A 27,881-nucleotide genomic window follows, 5' to 3' on the forward strand; every position below is an offset into this window, starting at 1 on the left:
CAGATGGACCTTCGGTGACGTCGGCAGATCTTACCTCTGACGTAGAGGTTGGCAGGAGCCGAGTACCGCGTTCCTGCGCTGTTCACCGCCACACACTCATACTTGCCCTGGTCGGATTCCTCGCTGTTTTCAATCTGTAGCGCCCCTGCAAACACAACACACACATATCACAAACCCAACTAAAATGATCTTACACACACACACACACACAAACTGTAGTAACCTCCAACGCACTAAACAGGAACACGCTGCAAACGATCCAACAACAGTCGTGCCCAGACAAGAACGCTGGTCAAAACATCGGCACAGGTGCCCCGAGGGAAAGCAAATCTTATTTGTGCTCCACAAATCTACAGCAGCTAAACCGCAGACACACACTTCATTGACTAACAATTGGCTGCCACATGACCTTTCCTGCCTTTCTAAATACAGAAAGAAACGAGAAACATCTTTCGCTCCATAATTCAATAAATCCTCGCCAGTAATGGAAAGCAAACTGAGTTATTTATTCATTGGGGTAAGTAAAGAGACCTGTAGGCACTGCTGGCTAGAACTGTCAGGGCGCATAAGCTCAGATTTCTGCTAGCAGAGACAAAACCAGAATGGATTTGACTGACTCGAGACATAACTGGCACAATTACTGTCAATACGTCCTCCGAGCATCCATCGACAGCCATGTCACCAAACAAAAGGTGATCCAGGTGGACTAACACTAACAGCTTGTTGACTTAAAGACAAACCTGTCGCAGTACATGCAACGCTTTTTCTCTCTAAAAGAAAGGCCAGACGTCTATCTGCATCCTACCACCACTTACCTGACCCCAGCGTGCTGGAATATTCATTCTTGATATATTTAAGAGCACACATAACATAGAAACACTGCAGACATTGTGTTTTGACAAACAGAAGCAGATCATCGGTCCGTTAGGTTGTTAAGTATGGCGGTGCTTTTCGTTCGCGTGACATACATCATGCAATCTGAGAATGATGGAGGCACACCGAAAGAAATAAAATGTTGTTTCAATGTTCTGTATTTCAGAAATATTCCTGAAATGCATTATGGGATGGGTTTAAATGTGTGCATTAAAAATTGAAACATAACTGAAAGTTTATGAGACCTCATTAGAAATCTGAGCATTAACCTCGCTCTTCAAATGTACACACACACACACACACTTTTCTTATTTTATTTACATCGCAGTTCTCTATTTGCAAAGTATACATACAATGCCGTCTTAGATTTGGTCCAAATGGATACAGGGCAGCACCATTTGGCTGTCTACTTTGTGCAGCCATCTTCACATCACAAGTGCTCTTACTCTGTGATACCTAACAAAAAGAGTTTACAACAGCGCTATTGTCTCTTTTGCTCTTATCATCAGGTTTTTTCCTATCAGTTCTTTTTATATCTAATGTTTTAGTATCAGACTGATATTAAGAAATGTCTAGTCTGTCTAATCTCAGATTCCCTGTGACGACGGCTCGTCTCTACATCAACGGATATGGAAAGATCAGTTCTGTATTACAATAGAGAACCGCATTTCTTTTAACCCATGTCGACGGTGAGCTATTCTATGACTGGTCGTTTTGGTCTCTGGCCTGAAGAAAAGACTCATCAGCTTTAGTCAAGAGCCCTGAGCGGAGAGCGGTACTGCTAATACAAACGGTCATATTGACATTAAGCTTTTGCGTTTTTGCATTTCAGGGAATGAGATGTTGTCAAGGTATCTCGCTAATTCCGGAGATGAGGATATTGATCAGACAGGCTGTCAGTCATCAGAAGACCTTACGTCTTCCATTAAAATGATGAATTGATGATAATACGAATTAATACTAAAACTCATCCAGGTCTTGATGTATAATAAAGATTATTATTGGAATATCTGTACAGAAAAAAACTCAAATAATCTATTGCAACTACTAATACCGATAGCATTATTCAGAGTGATGTCTGCACATACCGATTATGAAGATTACAATTATATTTCTTAACTTTTTCCTATGTTATTAATTAATATAATCACCATTAATATTGAACATCAAACTGTTGATGTTTCTTAACAATTTCTATACACAAAATCATTGCATTTTCCTGTCCTATTTTGATTAACCGGATATATCGGCCCTGATGTAAATAGCTTTAATCAACAAATACCTATTAATAATAATAATAATATTAATAACATTTCACTACTAATAATAATCTCTCTCACACCGTGTCTACACGGGATTAGAATCTAACCCATTATAATAAAAAAGGTGTCCACACCAAATGTCCGGTGTCACAGACAAACACAGACACACACATAAAACTCAAAATTGTAGAAAAGACAAAAATGTCCTTATTTTCAAATACGGCAAGCACATGTTCTTGTTGAGTTTCGTGACATGCATCAATGGAAAATCATTAACACTTTTTCCCGTTTTTGGAGAGATACCAGCCTCTAGGTTTCCTGTGATTTGGTCTTCAAAATCTTTAACATTCCTATTCTTTTCAAATGGCTTGATTCAGACGTCCATTCGTGAGACAGACAAGCAGAGGTTCATGCACAGAGACGAGGCTGGACTGAAGACCAGAAGAAAGACAAGGAGAGACCCAGAATGAGAGAGGAGGTGAAAACAGTGATGGGGACATTTGGGGGTGAACGAGTAAAAGATCAGGTGACGACGCATTCGGATACTTTCTGTTTTCAGCGTTCTTACCTCTGATTGGTGTACCACCTGATGAGGTAATATGAATGGAAATAAGATTAAAGAGAACCATTAGTGCAGAGGAAAGAGAGAGAGACGAGAGAAAACAGGAGAGATATACAGGAGAAAAAATATGTATTTTTAAGAAGTGCCATGAACAATCCCATTCGGATTTGAGAAATAAATGTGGGGTTTTTTTCTTAGTGCTGTACGATCTGCAGCACCTTCACGTTATTATGTGTTTTATTTCAAATGAATAATTTATATTGCCTCTTTCAGGCCAGAAACGTACCCGACGCAAGTAGGCAAATGCAAAAAGCATGTACTTGCTTTTCTTGCAAAAGGGATTTAACAAAGAGGTCTTGAGCCAAGCTATGTTACAACTTCAATGATCAATAATGTTACGGTATTGGCAATAAATTATTCTGTTGCTTTGCCAAAACAGTAGCGTCATAGAACGCCATATCTTAAGCTTTAACTCATTTTAGCTCCCCTTGTGGGGATGCTAAGAATGCAACTGGCATCTGTGAAACCCCACTTGTGTAGCTCGAGGTGTCACATACTTGCGTCGAGTATGTTTTAGCCTCGGGGTGACATATTTTTGCTGACAGTTGAGCCAGTAACCATTTCTCCTGTCACTCTGTGCACAAGGGTCTCCTGCTGTTTTTAGAGAAATTCATATTCTACCTACAGCACATCTTTGGCCTTTGGGTTCAATCGCAGCTGTGCTAAATAAAAACAGCATGTGCGGGTGGAAATCTTGTGACAGCAGTTTGATTAATTACTATCATACTTCTATCCCGTAATGTATTGCAATGACTGACCCTTGAGCACTTTTACAAGAAAAATCTCTTTTGTTACTGGAGATACTGTACACAGTACAGAAGGTTCGTGTTCATATACTGTGGAGTCTGTTGGATATGATGCAGATTTATGTTAATCTGGATTATAAACCAACCTCTCCGCAGGTGAAAACAGGAGTAGATTTGGGAAGGTGGGGGATCAGAGACACAAGGAAGCCTCTGTAAACTGTGTGGCTTGCATTTGGGAGGCATCATCAGTTTACGGGGCCCGGTGCACACTGGGACCCTCGGAAAGCTCGGAGCGAGCTCATTCTGCTGGGTGAACCTACAGTGTAGCACCACCATAATGAAGAATAGTAAAACTTTACTATATCTTCACAATGTCAAGGGGATAAACGTCTAATATGTGTTACTTTATTCGACGTTTAACTCAGTTAGATTTTACTAAGGAGAAATCTATATTCAGTCTGACGGATCCTCTCAGCAATCATTATTAATCACCTCTGCCTGAAAGCTTAGCTGGAAGAAGGAGGCCGTGCGCTGGTTATTCAATTTAGGGGTTGGTGCAAACCCACAACTCTTTGTTTGGGCATAAATAACATTGACAGTTGTTTCGGCACTAATCATTTAGGGGTCTTCAAACTTGTTTGAGTCAAGTAACCCTTGGTGGAGAGATGGAGCATGCTCCCTTATATAAAACGTTTGGGGTTTAAGCCTGACCAATACACAACATAAATGCAAATAGAAACATTATTTGTATCTGAAATTTGGAAGAAATGTTGTTAGCAGTTCATAGAATGAAACAAAATGATCATTTTATCTAAACAGGTACTTATAAATACAAAATTCTGAAAAACTGATAATCATTTTGAATAGGTCTCTTAATTTTTTCCGCAGCTGTATGTTTCTAGATCAAAGTGTCTCAAATATGATCAGGTCAAAAAAAGTTAATTAGTCACAAATTATTAGTCCAAATTTTATAATTATTAGTCACAAATAATTTTTGTTATTATTATAACTTTTTCTTGATTAACAAAGCCATATACTTGTGATCATTTAAATGTTTCATTTTAATGATGAAGGACGGTTTTATATTTACGTAGCTAAACTTTAACATACACATATTTTCATTTGATCCAAAATATATATTTTAATTCAATCATCAAATAGCAGACCCGCTGCAATTCCACCATTGCCCACCTAGGGGTCGTGAACCCCATGTTAAAAAAATCACTTCTTTACTAAAAGTCTTGATAACCTGAAGGCCGGTGAACTCTCTAAATAATGTTCAGCACGGGATGATGCCCTCGGGCGTGAGACGAGATCTGAACAGAAAAAGCAGCCGGTTCAAAGCTCTTCCACTCTTTTATGTCAGGACGCCGAGGGCCAGTCACTCGTTTCTCTGACCGGGGGCTTGCTTCCTGACATGTTGTTGTGCAGCTGCTTTCCTGTTACTGTTTACACTGAAAGAAGCAGGATTACAATCCAGAGAGCGTCTAATCCTCTCTCTCGCATTTTATCAGATTGTACCTCTAGTTGTCGCCTCCCTGCCTGCTTATCACCCAGCCAGCATTGTAAACAGATTGTTGATTGATGTCCAGGGTAGAACGTGCACGGTCGGCACGGTTGATGGTAATTACTCCAACACAATGACGTGCCGCAGTGAGATTAAGGTTCCGCTTTGAAGCGGCAGGTATTGAATTATGAGTGTTTTTCCATTTTGTTCATAGAAGTTCTATAAAGGTCACGAATTGAAAAATTGTTTCATTAGCATTGGTTAATGAAAAAAGGCCGTCGTGCTAATGGCCGGAGAGCAGAGCTAATCTCAGGATCAAATAATGGAGTATATGCAAACAAATAAATTACACGATTATCTGAGATGAATTGTCCGAGTGGGAATTATTTGACGAATACAGGACCGTTTGACGATTGATGCTGGAAATCACTGTTGACAAGGCCCAATGATTCCAATCAAAACAAATCACGGCTCTGTGTTGTTAATATTGTTTGCGTGTCCTAACGGGAGGGTTATGAATAATAACTGCAAGGCTGTCCTCATGTTTACCCCTGTTTACTTCAAAAAATGAAACCGGAGGCCCGTTAGGAAATAAAATGGTCGCTTGCTCTCTTTCTGTGAGATACTATTGATGTGAGAGAGCGTGCATGGGATGTTTTGTGTGATGTAAGACACTTTCTGTATTCATATGGCATTTGAGTTTCCAGGCTTTGATCAATTAATGTAAATGTTAACAGGTAAGTGTCAGGGTTGTGTTGCCTTTCGCAGCAGATGTCACTGCTAGCCACACTGTGGGTGAAAACATCATTTTAATCTATAGAGTCTGCTTCTATCGTTTCATTTTTGGAAAAAATAAACGAACTAAATTACCCATAATTCTCACGTGGGAGTGATGATGCATTCAAAATGTGAAAATCCACACATTGCAACTATTTCCGTCTTCTGTATAGTATACAGTTTGAATATTTAGCTATAAACGTAAAATATAAATGTATCGCTACTGATATTTTAGACAGTTCTATAATGTACTGTCGTTTCTGACTCATGTTCTAACACATACATTTCATAATGAAAATATTAAGAAATCTTTTATGTTTGTTTGCTTTGAATCAAACCTGTGATTCATCTGTTTCATCTGATTTCAAGGCCTAAAACTCTTTTATATATATCTATATTTTTTTTTTAAATACTGTACGTTCCAGAAGGCATTGTGCAACGTCCGTCATTGTTTGTCGTCAAATAAAAAACACCTTCCTGTTCGCAATTTTCTTTGCCGCAGAAGACCTTCATAACACTTTCATTCTTGAAGCCCTCTGAATATTATATTGTGTATTCACAGGTTTATTTTACCTGAACGGAGCTGTTTGATTCTGCCGTTGCTGCTGTTAATATCGACAGGAAGGAAGTCTTTAAACCAGGAGATCTCCGGGTCAGGGTTGCCGCTCGCAGCACAAAGCATGGTGGCGGTCCTCGTTCGTTCCACCACCTTCAGCTGTGGGCCCATGTCTATGGTGGGGAACCCGTGAGGGATCTGGTCCTCTGAAACACACACGCATAACAAAGAGTAAGAATTAAGCACGTACATACACAGCACCACAGATGATGAAATTGTACCATACGCTGTGCCCCTTTGATAAAAAAAAGCCACGGCATTATAAATGTTGGTATGCAAGACCACCCGGGCCGCCCGGCTTCTGGCAGCTGACACGCGTGACTGTAAGAAAGAGAGGTGGGGTACAGTTCACGCTGTGAAATCCACTGCTAATGTAAATCTGAGCGGGTCGAGGTGTGACTAATCTGCCTGTGGTGTTTCTGGTCATGGGTGTACGATGGTGAGAGGGGAAATTTCCCTCGAGGTATTTCAACACCTTACAGAACGGCTGGCTCATATTGACCCAGGGTCTCAAAAGAATACAGTCTAAGCTAAAACTAAATTGGGAACCAATAAAACTCCAATCCAAAGGTTTAAGTTCAACTTCCTCTTTTGCACTATGGAGGAGGAGAAATCTTGCATGTCAGATCTCATGATGCCAAATGTCTATTTATACCTATTTATACAAAGATGAGCTGAACTATGAATCTGAAACGTGCTTCTATGTGTTTGAAATGGGAAATGAGGAGCACGGTCATTGAAAAAAAGAGGGTCATGTGGCCAACACGCAATCCCTGCTACCAGATATTAGAGGAAATAACAGGAATATGCAAATTAGCATCATTAAGAACAGCAGGTGCAGAAAGAAAACATAATAGGACCGAATGTTCAAAGCTGTTTAACAACACTAATTGAGCCTTACCAAAACATGAGAGCTGCAGCAATTAATGCAAATAACATCTCAATTGTGATGAGGCCTAGCGTGTTTATTAAAAGGTAAAAGGCTGTTGTTTATTTGAATAATTTCATGTTCAATTAAATAATCATACCAAATATTGTCTGCACGTACCATATGCTTTGAAGTCAAGTGGTAACACTTATGTCTATACACACATCATGCGTGTGTGTGTTGGAGGGTCGGGCTCAGGATGCAGTGTATAGAATGGACACATTTAATGAGTTTTATTAACATTGCACATTCGATGAAATGCTATTTTTTGTCTGTTGCAAAACTGAGAGCAGGTCTGAGTAAGTTCTTTGTGTTCAGCTGAAGAAAAAGTCGTGTTTGAAAGGACACGAGGATGAGTAAATGATGACAGAATATTTATTTTTTTCGTCATTTATAACTTTAATATGCACTGGCATTTATACTGTACATAATTCGCTGTTGATCTCCCCCAAAAAGCAAATCTTGTGGTTGGTGGAATTAGACATGTTCCTCTGTGGAACACACATGAAGGCCCTGCCTTGCAACAATTGTTAAAGAATAAAAAAATAAGAATTCTTAGGTAAACCATCCCTTCAACCGTGAATTTGCATTTTATCCTGTTTAACCTGAGAACTGTTGTTTTAGGCATTCCAGGCCTTTTGGTCTTTCATCTCTGATCTCATTAAACACTGTTCAGAATTTCACGTTGCTGTTAAAATATTTATAAAAATAATGAAAACATAAATTTTTCCAATCACGGACCTCTTAAAACACATTCCATTCTGCCTTTAAAATACTCAGAAGCTGTTTATGAGTTCACCAACACAATGATGTTACCGGACCGCATTGTGCTTAAATTACAGTGTCACCAAAGTTTCGTTTTCTCACAGTACGGTCGTATTATGCACACTCACACAGAAGAGTGTTCTCTGAAACAATAGAGGGAGAAGTAGGGAAAGCCTACATAAAGAGCTTAGCCAGAACCCTGCAACGCAAGAATATCCCAGAACAAGCCGAGAGAGATTCCCCGTAGGGCTGATGTCTGTCTGACTCTTTCCGTGTGTGAGAACGTGCACCTGTTGAACACCTCATCCTGTTACCTTTGTTGTTGTGTTTGTTTTCCATGGAGAAAAAGCACAGATAAGGTCGCAGCGGGGTCACTATGATGCACTGGAGGTCTTTGTGTGACACACAGATTTGGTAATAGACCCCAGTGGGGATAAACCAACACCGACCATAGCGAGATACAGCTTCAGGTTTTGAAGGAATCCTCTGTTGCAATCCCAGCCACAGGGAAGGGAGGGTTTGTAAGAGATACTACGGTATACTGGGGTATTGTATAGTGTGGTACATATATGGTATTGTGGTTAAATTTTACCCATAGGAAAAATGGATAAAGTTCAAAATTTCTGGTTATATCTCCTACATAGTCACATGGATAGGAGGTTTGGAATTTTTCCAGATTTCCAGACATTTTCCTCAGAAACTCGTTTAACATTTCATCTCACTTGTGTCCCTTTTTTTAATCTCTCATAAGAATTTAGTCAAAAGTGTACTTAACCTAAGAAGTCATCATACTAAAATGAACCTCAGAACAGTAAAACGGTCTCATGGGAAGAGCTGTTAACCAGAAAACCACTGTTCTGATTCTCACCATGAGCGATAAACTACAAGTCACTGTGGATATAACATAATTAGATGAGATCTGAACGTTAAAAATAAAAACAATATTTGCAATTCTGATGTTTAAAAAGGTTAAGAAAATGTGAGTGAGAATGTGTTCTGAGTGGTTGCCAGGATATTTCTATGCGGTTGCTAAGGAGTTCTGAGTGGTTGCCAGTACATTGCTATGTGGTTTCTAAGGTGTCCTGAGTGGTGCATTGGTATTCAGCCCCTAAGATATTCTGTTCTGTGTTTAATTTGTATCTACCATCCATTAAAATGTAAGAGTAAAAACACAGGGTTGCCAAATACAAAGAACGGCTGCCATGCCCATCCGCTGTTTTTTTCATTATGCTAACTGTTCAGAAATCTCAAGCTTGACTTCACAATGTCAGCGAGGTAAAAAAGGATAAAACCTGTAAGCATTGTATTCAAATATCCCACCAGTGTACAACCAAGAGTCAGGGATGCTCTGTTGTTTCACTTCACAAAGTTCAATGTTTGGAACCGCATTAACCCGACTAAAGTGAAAAGACTTATAAGAGTTATAAAAGTTTAAATTGATGGACCGATGCCTGCCTTAGCAAGCATTGGAATAAATCAAGAATCACTTCATGCCCCACGGCATCCTAAATGTGTAACCTACGCCAGAAGCTTTGTCCAAAGTGTTGTAAAAGCACATGTACAGAAGAACACAAGTGTGCACTTGAACCTGGAGCTTCACACAAGAGTCTTACGTGGCACACGGAAAGCCAGCTAGACATCACGCTTTAATGAGGCTTTCTGGATCCGACCCATAGACCTGTTTCAAGCCCTTTGTTAAATCTGATGGCTGAAGAAAGCATGTCGTACCTTCATTTGTGCACTAGTAAAAGACAAATAACACAAGAAACACCCTGAAATTCAATCACCTGGATTATTCTCCAGTGACGGGGCGACGTCTAAACACTCACACCGACAGCTCGGCTGCATTTTTGACCGGCTCAACACAATGACGCCAGCGTGGATGTTTCTCACAGTAATTTAACACCCAGCTATTTCATTAAAGGTATGCAAGTTGCTTAACAAAGAATTCTACGGCAACCCGACGAATTAGTCAGGGGGATGTATTTGGCCTTATTATGTGACTCCGATGCTGCCACGATTATTCGCTGAAAAAATGTGAAATCGGGGATTACTCTCTCCACTCTTTAATCCCTGAATGTTGGAATCGCGGCGGAACTGACAGCCCGTCCGTCAGACAGTATTAGCTTTTGAGAGGACACTGTCCCGACATGCCTGTCTGTCTCTCTCTAAAAGTCACAGGATTTTTGTCAGCTCATGGAAGCTTATTGCCACAGCAACCCCGGAGAAAACATATGAGAAGGAGAGGGTGACCCTGCAGCATCCGCCGCAGGAAACAAATGAAAGACAACATTCTGTCTGTCTGCTTCCCTCTCTGTCTTACCTGATAACTCCATCACCTGAGGGACATTATCAAAACAGAACAATACACTGACACATTGTGTCAGTACATTTTTCCTTTGCCGAATACAAATACATGAATACTCAATACATCTGCCTCTTTCTAACGCGCTTAACTGACAAATATAGACTGACGTGCTTTGCTTTCAGACCTTAGCAGATTGTAAGATCTCAATCACACTTAAGAGATGCAGGACCCAGAGGAGCAGGTCAGGTGTGTTGACTGAGGCGTAATGAAGTGGGCCGTCCACTGAACATGTGTCAGAATGATCCATCCAGCTCTGCCTGTGTGTGTGTGTGAAAAACACATCCACACTGGGGTTTGGTTCTGGGATGGTTACTGACAAGGTGAAACAGTATACCTGCTGGATCTCAGACACTTCTGGAGGCAAAGAGAAATGAGAATCAGATTCGGCTGTAATGCAGACAGACAGATGGAACGGTTTTGCTCTGGGGATGAGAGACAGATCTTTATAGGGTTGCGAGTGTATGTCTCAAGCTGCCGGGCTCTGACAAATTTTTGAAAATGCGACAGAATTTGACAATAGCCCAGGAGGATATTGTCTAATGTTTCCTGGTTGTGAATTCTTGGACTAAATGCTGCATAGAATCAAACCATGTGTCCAAGGCAGGCTGACAAATATAAATCCGGTCTGGTGGCGAGAACTATTTTTTGTACACATTTCGAAGGAAGCGGATGGTTGCGTGGGCATTCTTATGCAGTTTCAATGGTATTCTGGGTGGTTTCTAGTTTCATTATCATCATCCATCAAGTAAAAAACGTACATCCATTTGCAACAGCAATCCTCTCCATAACAAGCACCTAGAGATGGATTCTGTAGATTGAATGAATAGTTCAGAATTTTCTGAATGTTATTGATTCATAACAAACGTTTAATATTGAACATCAAACTGGTGATGTTTCTTAACATTTTCTATATAGAGAGTACAAAATCATTGCAATTTCCTCTCCTCTTTTCATTAACAAGACATATCGGCGCTGATCACTGGCTGACGGATACAGATTATTGGCCGATACATTGGTGCATTTCTGTGAAAGTACAATAGGTGCTTTTTCAGACTCATTCTATGATTTTCCGACCAGTGAGGGTTTCAGGTGTGAAACAACAGTTCTCAGTATGAGAACGGCATCAGACAGTGTGTGTGTCCGCCCTCACAGCTGCATGCGTAGAGTCTTACTGAGATCTAGATTGACAGCTGCCTCACAGATCTGTTACAGATACAGCCGTTTTCACTTGAGCCGTGGCTGCGAGCAAATACTTCAGGCAGGAAGCCTTGCTGATGTACATGACCCGGAATTCACACGATATTTTCAAGTCTCTTAACCTTTGCATGCAAGCTAAGAATTCTGGCTAATTCTCATGAACATTTTGCAGGAACGTAACCAGGGCCTAAAATGAACACCGGCTAAGTGGCAAAGAGAGTTAAAAAGAGCCTTCTGAGAAAATGGTCCTTGGTGGATAAAATAAATAAAAGTGATTTACCGGCTAATTGGCTGGTGACTTTATCTGAAACTGCAGCACAGGTGGTCCGTTCTTTAAATAGAATGAAAAGAATGAGAGTCTGAACATCACTTAAGTAATTAAGTGATATGAGCAAATGGATTGACCATCAATACCTCAATGAATTAGCCATCATTGGTTTATCTACTTGATATATATCATAAAGACGGTTCCTGTGACAAAAAATATCCCAAATAGAGAAAAATTATAATAATTGCAGTTATAAATGCAACTGCATACATTATTTGTTTAAAAAAAACGATATAAAATCTGATTGAAAATTTTTCTCACGCGCCATAAGTTCAGCCAACGTTCAGTGTGATGTCTGAGGCTGAGCCTGACCTTCCAAAGCACAGACTTTGTCCAAATGAAGCTACAAACTGTATTACTGGACCTCCGTTTAACATCAAGTCTCAGAACAAAAGCAATAATAAATGACTGCTGGATGGAAAAAAGAACCTCCTGCCCCCTGTTAAATAATACTTCCATCATCCCTGACTAAGGTTTCTCAGGTAGGACATCTACACCTCATCAAGGAGCTGATCCTCATTGGGCCGGAACAGGGTGGAGAGCACATCCTCCAGCTACTGCCATTTTAATTAACACGACATGAACTCCCCTCCATCTGGGAGGAAGAGCGAGAGAAGGAGAGCAAAACAAACAGAACACGCCTCTCTTTCCTGCCCTCGTACGGCTGACATTTCCTACCCCGGCCTTTCATCTCCTCTATAATCAAGGAGCAGTCATGATCCCCCTTGGGGAAATTGAATGCTCTTAATAAAATCTTCTCCTCGGCAGATAAAAAACGATTGCATGGGGATGAGCTTAGGAAAGGGGAGGAAGCAGAGGTGAGGGGGTAAGTAGGGATTCAGGAGAAGGACGGTGCTGGGTATAAATTAAATGGAGAGATATCTCACACTTGTCTGTAATGAACTATCACTGCATGCTAAAGAAATGAGCCGGACTTGAGGAACAGGGTTTGGTGCGCCGTTGGCGTCACTGTTGATTCTACAGGATTGTGCTAAAATAACTTATCCTTTATGCCGAGTATTTCAAAAAGTCTTATGTAACATAACACCGTCCGCCAAGCAAAAGCCTGCAGTTTCCTGTCCAACACGAGCAATGAAGTGACAGTGATGTTGGCATCTAGAGCGTGTGATGTCAGAGGGCGTGGCTGCATCTTGCTCTCTTCAACCTTGTAAATTGCTTGTCAACCCTGCCACAATTGTGTCTATGACCTTCTCTCCGTTTCATCGAGGATAATTAGTTAGCTGAATTTATTTGCATTGTTAATTCCTTCCCCTCAACTATCTCTCTCTCACACAAACACACGCGCACACTCTCACACAGAAACACACACACGCTATCTCGGTTGCAAATAAGAATTTAATAGCTGCTGTTTGAAGCTGGGACTTTGAAGCATCATCCCTGGAGGTTCAGAGAAGTCAGTAGTCTTTAGTGAGGTTGGCGGATAACAGGCATGAAGGAAACAGCATTTCTCTACACATATATGCATGTTTCTATTACATGCTGTGTTTTAATAAAAATATAAATGGGTGGTTGACCTGAGGTTTCTGTAACTTGCATTACTTCAAATATTAATAGAAGAAATATTATGTGAGCTATTTTGATGACTTCATCATTATATGCACTCATATTACAATCTTTGTACAGCGACAATAAAATGTGCAACAATGGTATGAATTATATTCCATACGATGCACCGATACTACATTTCTCCATCGATATGATAGCCGATTATTCAGAGTGATACTGCCGATACTGATTATGAAGATTAAATAAATACTGGTAAAGTTTCTTAAAATTTTTATCTGCCCTGTTTTTGAACTATCGTCAGCCAAGAGTGTGAAAAATAGCTTTTATTGGACAGTAACGATAATTGGCCGATATATCGGCGCATTTCTCCATTTCTCTCTCTCTCTATATATATATATAAAAATACGGTATAGGGTATAATACAGAAAATGAAAATAAAAGCTACAAGATGATTAAAATTTTAAAAAATATGGGGTTAACAATATGCTTAAATAGTAATATAAAAATGTTGATATGCATTGTAAAGCTATGGCAGTTCTTTTAGGATATGAGATCTGTTTAAGCTGGCAACTCGTGACCTGCGTCTTCACGTCACGACTGTGACCATTTTTCAGTCCACAAAAGAAACTCACAAGCGTCCCCTATGCAACGTTAATGCAATGTGCTTTATCAAAGAATGCTTCCTTATTAACTTCAATCCAAAATAAAGTATCAGTTACTACACCAGTCATTAGGCACAGCTGAAGGCAGAGATACTGCCTAAACAATTTCCTCAGTCTGGAGAAATTGAAAACAAAACACAATGTTTCCTTGACAGAAACTAGGACATCAATAAACAATGTACTGCATGAACAAACACTTTCAATGTCAGCTATTTGTGGGGAAAGGACAAAATATATTGTAAATAAGTTTTTAAGGATTAAAACAGGAAATCCACCAGCTTTAATTACTTCTTTATCAAGTCCCAGCATCCCTCTGGTGTGTTTGGTGTGTATGTGCATGTGTGTGTGTGTGTATCCTGTTTGCTGCCAGATAAACTGCACTTTCTCTTGCCTAAAAGCTACAGCATCCCAGTGAACACATCCCATCTCTAGTGGCACGCCGTGAGACTGAGCGCACACTTAAGTGCACAAAACTACACATGCACACAATAACTAACTTACATAACCACACAAATCTTCCAAGAGACCAGGTAATACTAAATTACACACTGAATAAAATGACACATCCATTAAACAAGACTAACCAGGAAAGAAAAATGAACATGTCAGTCTTCTGGAGCATAAACACAGTGAAGGAAAACATGAATTATTTCTCTTCCTTCACAAACACTTTGGCATGAGAAGCATATTTTGCCAGGCTGTTATTTTTTACACAACAGGTTAATAACAGAGCGAGATATAGCATGACCACAGGTATGCAGCCGTGAAAAGAGCGCAGAAGTGAAAATAAGAGCGAGCAATAAGAAAGGCCTCGGGCTGATGGCAACACTGAGTGTAATGAGGAGACGTGGGGTGCAAACTACCCAGAATCCTCGGAGTATGGCAAGCATGCTTCATACATGCTCTTTATATCATGTCTCATGTTACCAACTACTCTTGTTCTGTGGCAGTCTCCATGTACCTGAGACCATATCTCTCTCTCTCTCTCTTTCTGGTTAACACCCTTTCAACATTGTAAATCAGAGGAAGATACACCTAATACATAAGTAGGAGAAAGGAATTTCAAAGGAATCCTATGGAATTACCTTCTCTTAATATCCGTGAACAAGGGGCTGTGCTTTACCGTGTGATGTATGTCTGACATTCTTTGTGTGTATATGCAATCCCTTGCAGTAACGATACCTCATTACTTCAACCAGGTAACTAAATACACAAATGGTTCAGAGAGGGCATTGAATCTTATTTGTTCAACATATTTCACTGCAAAAAAAATATTTTACAGAAATTTACAGTTATTTTTTAATCAGATTTTCACATATAATTAAAATGTAAAAATACATTTTAACATACATTTTTACAAATTATACACTGTTTTTGAGATACAGTAAAAATGTCACATTACAGAAAAACTGGATCATTTCCAAGAAAAGACATGATAAACATGTAACTTTACGTTTTTTGTACTGTCCAAAATGCAACTTTTCTCATTGTTGATGCTAAACTTGGTGGACGAGCAGGATTCTCATCGCTGATCTGAACCCCCCCCCCAAAAACCTGTATTCAAAGTGCTTAACTGGGATTACAGGGACAGGTGCACGGTCATATCAGAGGTCAGGGGTCACTACAGCATGGCACCACACTGGCGCCTCTGTGACAAACACTCCGGCGTGTGGAAATTAGACGATACATGCACAACATCTCAGTTTACATCCCTTAACACATTTACAGCCATGTGGGCTTCTTGTGGTAATAAAACAAAGTGTTGATTCTTTATATTTCAAGACACATCACAAAAAACCTGCTGACTTTATCAGCAGCATCTGCACCTTGTGAAAACCTTCTGAAGAGCAACTGATTTAAACAAGGTTAAAATATGTTAAACAAAGAAGAAATGCTAAAAAATGGAGTCGTCAAGTTTCTTCAAAACAGCCGAAAACAATGACACGCTAAAACGTGTGATACATCTCCATGCCATTGTTATTTGTTGCATTGGCAGTGTGATTCATGTAGCGTGTCAGACCTTCTAGTGTTTATATTTGAAGGTAACAAGCTAGTTAGTTAACTGGCTGAATGGCCAGGACACGGTCCATTTCTAGTTCCGTTCCAGTTAAACTGTTAACAATTGAACAAATCCATGGTAATAACGTGCTTCTCTGTTAGACCGATCTCACCCCAGCAGGGCAAATGACTACCCCTGTTGTGGTTACCTATCAGACCGCTGGGTCGCTAAGGCAGAAAAGAAATGAAGCATTTTCTCTTTACCTATGTGCTTCTTTAATGTTTCGTCGTCATTGAACGTGCCCTTCTATGTTCTTATTTGCCAAAGTAGTGAAAGAAGATTTATAGAGGAGCAGAGGAGGGATAAAAGAGATGAAACTAAGAGCAGGACATCCACAGTTCATAAATACACCTGAACCATTTAAACCCAGACATAAACCTTTGGTAAAGGGACAATCATCAGAGCAGAACAATGACTTTGAAATGATGCTCTCTTGGTCCAAAATCTCACAGAAAAGACGTTCTCATTTTTATGAGAGTTGCACACTACATTCCCATTGCATTTAATAAACAAAAATCACACGTGGAAAAGCCATCATACGCTGTCCACATAATTCTGATTCAATTCAGAGCCATTAACATCTGTCACACTTCTAGATTAACAAGACAGATTCAATTGGTCACCATTTAGGAAACATCATATTTCCACAAGCAATAAGATTTTAACTAGAATTTATGATCCATTAAAATGGGAATTAATTTCCGGGCTTATCATTATTGAAGTAAAGGAATCCATTAGGCAACATAAAGATTAATCATAAGTATTTTAATTTACAGAGTATTAATACAAAGAGCTCAACTGAGAAACCTTCAGGGTACTTTAAGGGCTAATGCACTTTCATCAATGTTAGAAGTGTCTGCCGCAGGAATTTTGTAAGCATTTTCTATAAACGAAGCTGGGTTTATCGTTTTTTACAGGAAGATAGAGATGCACCTGCATTCAAATCTGTTACATGCCACTTTACCAGCCAATTACATCTGATTTCATAAGCCAATCAACTGAATCAAAGTAATACCCATCGAGCCAATTACATTTCAGTCACACACAACACCAAGTAGCTCATCCAGAAAATGTCCCTCTCCAAACATTTCAATAATCTTGACCTAAGTGAGCAGATCAACCAAATATTACAAACACTGAATATATGAAGTGCTCGAGCTATATTGAAGGACATTCAGACATGTTCCTTTTACAAATTCCTCTTAATGAAAAAGATCAGCTCATGCTTCAGTTCAATAAGAGGATGTTCTGACAATGCTTCTGCTAAAAAATTAAAAAAAGAATGTGTAAAATCTTGATGTGTTCTCTCTGTGCTCTAGCACGCGTTCTCTCTTGATGTTTAGTTCTGAGTGAAGTGAGAGCGCATGACGAAGTGTTCCTCTGTTTCATCACCTCCAGTGTCATTTACTCAAAACACGTCTCCGAACGATTTAAGGTGGAGAGCTGAAACGCTGACAAGAAAAAGATCGAAAACGCTACTGCGTCTCTCAGCTGAAATCTGGTTACAAAAACACTCACATTAACTGCACGGTAAGACTACAGATGCTCCGAAGACACAGATTTAGTCAATGTTTAATGACTTATTATGAAGGTTACGTAAGATTTGAAGGTAAGCCTCACATTTCAAACTTCAAAGCGATGTTTTAATTATTAATAAGAGATAACAGACTGAGTTATGTTTGTTATGAGAGTGTGTGCCGCTGTTGCACATCACACAGTGCAGACTGTAAAAAACAAACAGTGTTCTATATAAGCAGTGAAAGCTACTTAACATTTGTGCATACTTAACAATAAATGCTTAATTACGATCTCTCCACTGTTGTCATATTAAACCTGTCTTCCAGTTCGGAAGAATAAGCTTAAAAATTGGCACAAAATATATATGGTGGGTCAAAAGACGAATAGTGCTTTGATTGAACATCAGGGGTCGGATTGACTAAACAGGGCAAAATAGTGTGAGAGGATTTGGGAGCGTACATTTCTGCGGGTGACATGCTAACAAGGCACACGTTAAAAACATATTAAACGTAGGCGCAATATCTCAATCCCATAATGCCCAACGCAATCTACTAAGAGTAACGCAGATTAGTGCAGGGTTTGACACATGCATATTTTTCCGTGTTAAATAAAGCCGCAAATACCGGTACGATCACTAGCGCAAACCTTAATAAATCACGTTGCGTGATACATTTAAATATTCTCCTCCCCTAAGGTTTGCGTCTGAAGGGAAAACTTGTACCAATGCATATGAAATACAATAAGGTCAGTCGCCTTTTCAGTGCTAATTTTTCACTGTGTTTTTATTTTTAAATACAATAAGTATTTTTATGCCAAAAGAGTTGTTTGCGCTTCTGCATGCTGTAAGTAAATCTGGCCTTAAGTATAACTAGCACTTTGTTCCTTCACTCTGATTGGATAGTTTCTCGATTCAGCCTTTCTTTGATTGGAGCATATGAATTGAACTTCAGTATTGGATTCCAGTATTGCACATCTACTATTGGAATTATTAAAATAACCTAAATGATACAAATTTTGCAACATGCAAATTTGCAATTGTTTGCAATAACTGCATGATTTTCAATAACTTCTTCAATATCATGCATGATCTACATCAGTTGTTCTCAAACTGTGGTACTTGTACTACTAGCGGTACTTGAAGAGACCCATGGTGGTATGTGACACGACAGAAAATTAAAGACTCCATATTATTATTGCTGTTATTGCGGTTATTGCTGCAGGCGCCTGCATCTACTTGCTTTGTGATTTAGTTTTGACACAAACTTTGAAAAGAGCCACTGCAGTCAAGTGTGAGTCTGCTTGTTATATACTGCTGTTGTCTTGATGTTTAAGTATACGTATATAAATATATCTTTCGTTTGAAACATTCCTTCCACATTGTTTGTCTTTAATATAGGTTTGCATTCTTTCTGCAACTCTACACAAAGTTAATAAATCCCCCATAAAAGTCATTTACAGACCCCTGTTTACAGTGCATCACAGAAAAGGGTTTTGTGTCCCCTATTACAGCTGACTAACTTGAAAAACTTGGAAAAAATATGTTCTCTCAAAACAGCAAGTAAATAAGAAAGTGTTTGTATATTAATAATACATTAGAATTGGAGTTTTAATTTGAGTGTTTATTCATGTGATTTTCTATGGCGGTCATTAGGTGGTACTTGGAACAACTCGTTTTATTAAAGGCGGTACTTGATCTGAATAGTTTGAGAACCACTGATCTATATTTTTAACGTAAGGAAGGTGAATCCGATTGATTGAAATTCCTCTACACTCATCATAATGTAATGCTGATCATTTATGCACTCTGACACATTTACAGACAGTACGTGTTTGTTTATAGGTGTGTGTGTGTGTGTGTTTGATGATGACTGTTATATAAGTCTAAATGATTATATAAACACTGTGCATTTATCACCATTCAAATTCAATAATGCTTTATTGTTGATTACAGTCAACGGTCACCCACTCTCGCATGTAGCATCAGGAGCACCTTCTGTTTCTTTCCGTCTCTACCATGGAGGGCTGATAATTGGTCTGTGGTGTGGACATGACAGCAGTGATGTCACATACCTGCCTTGACGTGCAAATTGTGGCTTTCAGCCAGCCAGCAAAAGACACAAAAACACCCCTTTAAAGCCCAAATTCAGAGATATGACGAACATTGTGAAAAGCCTTAGCACGTGTTTAATACGCGCACACATGCATACCTCTGATGGGGAATTTAGCTCCTCATAACGATAAACGTCTCCTGCAGGTGCATGTGGCAGGCAGCCCGGGGTGATGATGCTGAGGAGGGAGGTGTGTGTGTTTACCTTACTGCAGTACACTGATGGAGTGCTGAGTAATTGATATTTTGCTAAACCCGAACTCGGCTCAGAGGAATACTGGGCCACTGCCAACCCCTGGAAACTGAACCCGGGTCATGGATCAGCAACCGCGTGTGTGCGAGATGCACGTTGTAATTTCAGCCCATTGCCCTGTTCTATGCATTAGCCGATCTTCACAAAGGCTCGCACATAGAGGGAGAAATAAATAGATGCCGTCTGTCTGTGGGCGTTTATAAAGATAAGGAATACCTTTAGTGGGGGAAAAAATGCATTTCGAAACGTTTGTGGGTGAAATTGCCTGTCTGAGTCACCCCGTCAACTGTATCTGTATGCAGGGAAAGTGATGATATGCTGTATATTGGCATTCTGTCAGCGAAGACATCTGTTTACAGGTTGCCCATTCATGACTCTGTGCGCCAGCTGACACTTCCTGTCAGTCTAGAAAAAAGCCAAGAGGAGTTTTTCCACTTGAGAATGGCAGAATTCATAGTGTAGGCTTTCACTGTCTTATTAATCATAGAGAGAAAAGCACACGGCACATTTTTAGATGTTGAAAAGGCCTTGCGCTCTCTCTAGGCTGCACTTTAAGATGCTGATAAATTGCAGAGAATATCACAGACTCAGCTACTCTTTGCTTTCAGGTGAAAACAATTGAGACGCATGAATCCACATTTGTCTTGACCTCTATGTGGAGGCCGCTTTTACCGTGAGTAACTTCCTGTTTAATGCTCTGTACTTCCGTTTTGTATTTGTTACTATGTTGGAGGACATTTCTGTTAATGGTTAAAGTTTCTAGAAGAATCTTTGCGCTTAAAAGTCTGTCACAACAGCCACAGAAAGCTCAGAAAACCTTATGAAAGATATTACCGCGTGACACAAAAAGAGGGTAAAGTAAATAACATTTAAAGACAGCTCTGTCTTAGCTCTCACTACTGCATTCTGCACTCTCAAAAACATCACGACATATTGTTTACTAGGTTATTTACATTATTGTTATCGCATGGTACATCACTACACATGAAGCATACATCCAGGGCTAAGTGACATTATAATAGTTTATTCATCATTTAATTTAATATTACAGTTGCGCTGTATTCAAACAAACGTATTCACATTGGATGACACAGGAAACGCACACTATTTAAAAGTATTCTCTATGTAATGTATGTATTTAAGTGCATGTTTGTCCAAGTCAGTGTTGTAGCTCTATAAATAAAGGTAGGTTTAACAACACCGCATCTCTTTACAAAACATACCAGAACCAGTCACACTGAAGCATCCAGATGTCTCCAAAACCGCGTTATTTTATAAAAGATCCAACACGATGTGAGCAGGTTTATTTATATCTGGTGTGGGAATCAAAATGTTCCCGTTAGATTATGACTCCCTTGTTAAGAACACTGGACTCAGCAACTTCTGCTTGTGAACTGTTATGTGAACTGTTAATGGTTATGGCAAAGAATTCGTTCAATGTTAACGCTTTGTAAAGTGCTTTTTATAAATGTAAATGTCTACATACATAATACGAAATATCAAATGTGCCTGCTGGCTGGAGTTTAATGTCATCATGCCGGTAGATGTCGCTGTCCAAGTTCTTGTGGTGAGAAACAAAGTTGCTTTTTATGGTCTAGGTCAGGGCTCTTCAATAGGCGGCCCGCGGGCCACATCCGGCCCGCAAATGATTTTTTTTGGCCCGCTTGATGCACTAAAAGTGTATTCAGTTTCATTTGGGTTGGCATGACATCACCGCACGAAAACACACGAAGCACTCTGATCTCACATAGCTCTCGCGGTACTCCATCAGCCAATCACAATGCTGGCGCGAAAATGCAAACGGCGCAGGTTCATTGACAGCTAGTGACAAGGGTTGACAGCGAAATCATGGCGATTGTAAAAAAGAGAAAGGTAGACACAGAATATTTAAAAGCGAATGGACTTAACAGTTTTGTTTTATTTTGCCTGACCACCACAATGCAAAGCCAACGTGTTTATTATGCACAAGACCGTGGCGGTCTGCAAGAATGATAACTTGAAACGGCATTTCGGGGCATTGCGCAGAAATTTCAAATGCAGTTATCCGGAACATTCTGAAAGCCTGTAACCGCAGCATTCTTACGTGTGGCTTGGAACCTGGCAAAGGCCAAAAAACCGTTCACTGACGCCGAATTAATTAAAACCTGTGCAACTGACATGGTGGATAAACTTCTAAATCACGACGCGAAAATAAAGAAAATGGTAACGGAGCAGGTTCCATTATCTGATTGCACAGCAACAAGAAGAGTGGAGCCATTGGCGGGTGAGTGCCTGTCTAATCTGTTATAAGACATAAAGAAAGCAGAAGCCATATCACTCGCAATAGACTCGTCTCGCGAACTAACCGACATTGCACAGCGGTGTTTGTCCGATTTTTTTTATGGGAAGGATTTCCGCGAAGAGCTGCTTTGTTTGCTGCCGATGCATGGCCGCACAACCGGTGAAATACTTTTTAATGAACTAACGGAGTTCTTTAAAAATAATGAATTAGATTTGAGCAAAGTTGTTTCTGTCATTACTGACGGGGCTCCCTCAATGGTTGGACATCAAAAAGGCCTGATAAGCACTAGCTTCATAAATCGGTGTTGAAAAATGAAAGAGACGATGGATGCAGTCACGAGGCTGGTAAACTTTATTCGTGAGAGCTCGAGTCTGCCACATCTTCGTTTCCGAGCTCGTCGTGTGCTGAAGAGAGTTTGTGAATATAATGTTACTGTTTTATCAAAACTGAGGAAATAGAACTAATAAAAAACATATTTATATTGTGATTTTTTTTAAAACAAATAAACAACTGTAAAAAAATAATAATAATAATAATAATGACAATAAATAATAATAATAGCAGAACAAACATTGTAGTTATCCAATTATAGTCGGTGGCCCTTGACTTGCTATTGGTAGTAGAATTTGGCCCTTGGTGAAAACTAATTGAGGAACCCTGGTCTAGGTCATGTTACCATAATCCGACGTTAAGGGCAGTCCAAAAATGCACACATGCACAGTAACGTTTGCTTATGTTGTTGCTTTGAAACCGTCTTTAATACTTTAGAATTCCTGTGCGATCAGGTTGTATATCCCCTTGCTACCCTTATACTCAGGGCTCTGCTTAGAAATAGTATTCTGAAAGTCTAGCGTGACCGCTGTGTTGAAAGCCTCAACAAAGGCACTGTCGTGACAAAGACGGTGGTAATATTCTGCTATAATTATTATGGGATCCAGGGCACAACACCTAACCTACAAACCTGATTCCTGCAGAGGTTCAGCCCACCTGACGTTCACTGGGACTTCGGAGTATAAGAAACTGTGGCCCACTTTCCAACAGGCTTGGAATCCTTAACCGAAGTTTTTCTCGCCTCTAAATGAATTATTCAATTCCCAAGATTACTGCACAGATATATTACAAAAGACAAATGGTGTCCTGCTACGGTGCCCTGCTATGGCTCGAGCTGCATTTAGAGGTTGTAGAACGTCAGAGAGCTGTAACTGTGGACTGAAACAGGCGGGGTTGTTGGCTCTTTGTCTAAAAGAAGCGTTTGGCTGCAGGATCTAGACTGAGATTTATCACCCGGTAGTATCAGTGCCTCTATATTCCACGTGTTTTAACACGCATTCAGCTGAGATGTGCTGCACGCTCACATATAAGATATATCATCTCTATCTGTGTGTGTGTGTTTTGATCTACTACGGGTTCAGAGGGACAGCCATGGAAAGAACACAGCGGGGGGGGGCAAATGATCTGCTCAAATGTGCCCTGAAACGAACTTGCATTTTTAAAAGCAAACACGCCCTCACACACAAACACAGTTGAGCTTTGAGCTGTAGTACAGTGGGGGGCTTACAGAGAACACAGGCAGCTATCAGAATGCAGCACATGTTCCGATCCAAAAGAGAGCATGAGTGTGTTCGCCTCTCGGTTCTTTGAGATGGCGATCTGATAAGATTCATAAGCATTCAATAATAATGAATAACAAACCACTGAGAAGAAAACTCCTGGTGTGGCTTTAGATCTTGTGCATTCAATCTGAGCTCAGAGACTCTTTCACAGAAGACCCCATTGAGAGGGAGGCAGGAAACAATTGGGGGAGTTTTTAGGGGAAATTATTTTATTCATCTTTTCATTGTGATCTCCCACTTTCTATTTCTTTCCCTAAAGTCAACACAAAAGTAGTTCACAACCCAATTTACTTTTATAATGTGGCATATTTCCAATTTCCAAATATATTCAAGGATATAAAATACGGGGAAGACCTAAAATTTTATGCAATGTTCAATTTGAATGTCAGTTTGCAGCGGGTAAAGTACTTTTTTTTTAGAACTGCGATAATAAAGTAAAGGAATCTTTACTAAAGAAGTATATTAAATAATATTCATTTCTTCTTGAGAATTTGTGAACTATTAAATATATTCGTAAATATATATGGTGGATAACAAAGCGAGGAGGCGAGGATTTACAGATCACAATGCAAGCGAAAAGCCTCATGTTGCGGTCGTCACGATCGCAGATCAAGACATATAGGATCAACTGTTCATATCGCAGGGTAAGATTAAATTGTAGACCTTAGTTTATGACCTAAAATGTACATGCTGTGAAAACAGTTTCATAACTAGCTCACTAACATAACTAGTTTTAGCCAGAGATTAATGATCTGCAGATGGAAACTATAACCATGACATCCAGAAAATAAACGTTTATGTCTTCACTGGGATCTGAGTTGAACCGGGGTACTACTCTTTTTGTGTGGCTTTAGGAAATTGAATAAAATAAATGCCATTCCTCATGCTCCCAAGACACATGTCCCAAGAATTAGTGTCACAAGCACCCCAGGCATGTCGTTTTATCATTTTTGAGGCCTAAAATGCCATAAAACCGATGAGAGCTTGGATCTTACAATCTTTCTCTATGGCAGTGTGACCTAAAGTTGTCAGAGTTCCGGTCCCCATGCAACTCGTTTCAGCTGCCAGTGGCTCATCTGCATTCGTGGGGAGTGGCTTACCGAGAGGGCTATTAAGTCCTATAAGAGCATCAGGTTGAGAGGAACGAATGTTCTTACCTTCCAGTACAGTGAGTTTAGTGCTGGTGTTAATTTCTCCAACGCTGTTGGTGGCCGTGCACTCGTAAATGGCCTCGTCTCGATGCGTTCGCAAGGGCTGAATCCTCAGCACTGAACCCGAGCCGTCGTCAAACTCTATCACCTGAAACACACACGCAAATGATATTACACCAGAATCACAAATAAACATCTCACTGGTGTCTCACCAATACAGAATTTACAGAATGACATCCGCCACACTCTTTCTGATGCTATAAACAGCTCGCAAGGTTGCATTGTCAATGAAATGACTTTAAGGTCCAATGTGTGAAATTTTGCAGCATCTTGTGGTGAGGTTTCGAATGAACTGCTCACTCCCACCCCCCTCCCTTTCGAACACTACGGTGGCTGACAAAGAAAAAGATGTCGTCACGTTTTCGCTTCTTTGCCAAAGGAGATGACGTATTTACGAAATTCGCTCTCTTTGTCTGTTTAGGTCTACTGTAGAAACAACACGGTGCATTCCATGTGACTTTTTGGACCCCTTAGCACCCATTATCCCTCTGTGAAAGACGTCTTCACTAGCTCCTATAAGACGAGCGATGTAAAATACACTGCGAGATGAAATCATGTTTAAGCACACGGCCATCATTGCATTCAGCCATGGAGTGTCTGAGACACAGAGCTTTAAAGTGAGATGGTGATGCTGTCAGCCCCGCTCTCCTTCACGCTCAATCAACTCTGTTGACAGCGTGAGGGCAGGTCGTCTCAGCGAGCCCTCATGCCCGCCTCTTTGGTTTTAGGTTGGCTGCCAAATTGAGATCAACCTGAGCTTGTCTGCCTCACTGCTGGAGGACTGTACCGTCTACACTGATTGAAGAAAACGATCCCGATGTTCTGAGAATGCTATAGATACAGTCAGCAAAGAGGAACTGCCCGACATTAAATCTCCATAATTTTTATAATCTCCATAAGTTTTCACAAGCTACTAGCTATTAAATTGCGATGGCTCCAATGCAGTTCCCTTGTTGCTATAGTGGTTAATTGCATATTGTACATTATAATTGATTATGGTCTGCAAGTTACAGTAGCTATTAAATATATTTTAACGGTAGATATTAGTAGAGAGTAAATGAGTGTCTATTCTTTGGAGAACTTTACATTGATAGTCATCAGAGGAGCTCACAAGCCATTTATGTAAATGTAGAGTTAATGTTCCCATTGTTGTGACATCATAACAGGTGACAGACTGAATATCAGCTGAAAGCTTGGCTAATCATTTGTGTATTTTGAGATCATTCTAATGATAATGTCTACTTGACTGATCACCAGAAATGACTAAATCTTCAGACAAACAAAGCCAGTTTTCAACTTGTTTAGTGAATTTTACAGCTGCAATCTGCAACTTCAGTGGTTATAATAAGCAAAAATATGACTTATTATTAATACTGTCTCCTTGAATTTCAATTGCATGATTTCAATGGAAAGACAGCTTGACTAATTTGATTTCAATTCACGTAAAGATACATACGTAGTCGTATTAGCATGCTGCAGTCTGTCTTGTTTTGTGCCCAACGCTATACGGAATATGAGCCTCTGTACTGTGTCCCGTCTGCAAAGGGTTTAGCAGACCACCAGGCCAGACGACCTTCCACGATCCTCTCAATTTAAAATGACCACAGCAGGGACGGCTAACACATCAAACTGCTCCATCAGAAAGATCGATGCGCATCCGCCACCTGCGTTGATGCTGAGATTGCCAGCATAAGCAAAAGTGCCACAATGGCAGGACAGAGCGTGAAGAGGACATTACTTTTGTCCGGAGTGCAGGGAGACCTGTCAGACCTTCTCAAAAACGTCACAGCTCACTGACTAGAGTCAAAGAGAGGCCACATCAGGTCCAGACGACAAAAGGTGAGTCGTGCAAACTGACTGCTGGGGAAGTTATTTGGATCACTTTTATGATTGATGAATATCCTTTTGGAGCTGTAGCAAAATGAGTCCCATATAAAGGCATAAAGTGAATGTGATGGCTCGCTGGGACGAAATGAGGATAAATTTGGGTGAACGATTTCTTAAAAATGACTTAAGGACTAATTTTTGTGTGAAGATTAGTATTGCGTTAAGTAAAACATACAAATGTGTTTTTATTCAAGTATAAATAAATAAAAACTAAAATTTGATCGATTAGTGTAGTCAGCCATCTTTAAAAATAGCATGAAAACGCATCTCTTCCGTCAACACGTCACTGATGGATTTAACCTAATCGTTTTCCCTTTCTTTCTTCTTATTAAAAGAATAATAATACTTATCTCACTATTCTTAGCTTTGTATACTGTGCTAGGCTTTAATGGACTAGTTTTGATGCACTTATGTATTTTGTTGCCTATGTTGTTATAATTGCTTCCAATGTTTCCTCATCTGTAAGTCGCTTTGGATAAAAGCGTCTGCTAAATGACTAAATGTAAATGTAAATATGTGTTGAAGATAATCTTTACACAAGCACTTTGTGTACTCCCAGACTTCATGCTTATTCTAAACCTGGTGCACTACAACTACACACTTGACATCTCCCTTGCTGCCTCCAAACCTCACACAAGTCACGATGAAAGATAAATCCCCCGCACATGATCTTAATCAAAGAGTGAAGCCGAATTATTGTGCGAAGCCTGAGAGCATGAAAGCTCAGTTAGAAGTGAGAATAAAGGCAGCCGCTTTGTTTTTCAAACTGGGTTT

At 39.9% G+C, this 27,881-nt stretch overlaps 1 protein-coding gene across 3 annotated transcripts in view; it reads right to left on the reverse strand.

Annotated features, from left to right (window-relative positions):
• Positions 1-27,881, reverse strand: part of ptprfa (protein tyrosine phosphatase receptor type Fa) — a 146,632-nt gene that overhangs the window by 63,305 nt on the left and 55,446 nt on the right. For all 3 annotated transcript variants that reach the window (XM_079460917.1, XM_079460916.1, XM_079460918.1), the window contains exons 4-6: positions 25,167-25,308; positions 6,361-6,549; positions 35-145 (exon numbers count right to left, since the gene is read on the reverse strand). In XM_079460917.1, coding sequence (XP_079317043.1) covers positions 35-145; positions 6,361-6,549; positions 25,167-25,308 — 442 coding nt within the window. The remainder of the gene's footprint in view (positions 1-34; positions 146-6,360; positions 6,550-25,166; positions 25,309-27,881) is intronic.

The sequence above is a fragment of the Barbatula barbatula genome (assembly GCF_947034865.1).
Source record: "Barbatula barbatula genome assembly, chromosome: 7".
Classification (NCBI taxonomy): Eukaryota; Metazoa; Chordata; class Actinopteri; order Cypriniformes; family Nemacheilidae; genus Barbatula; species Barbatula barbatula.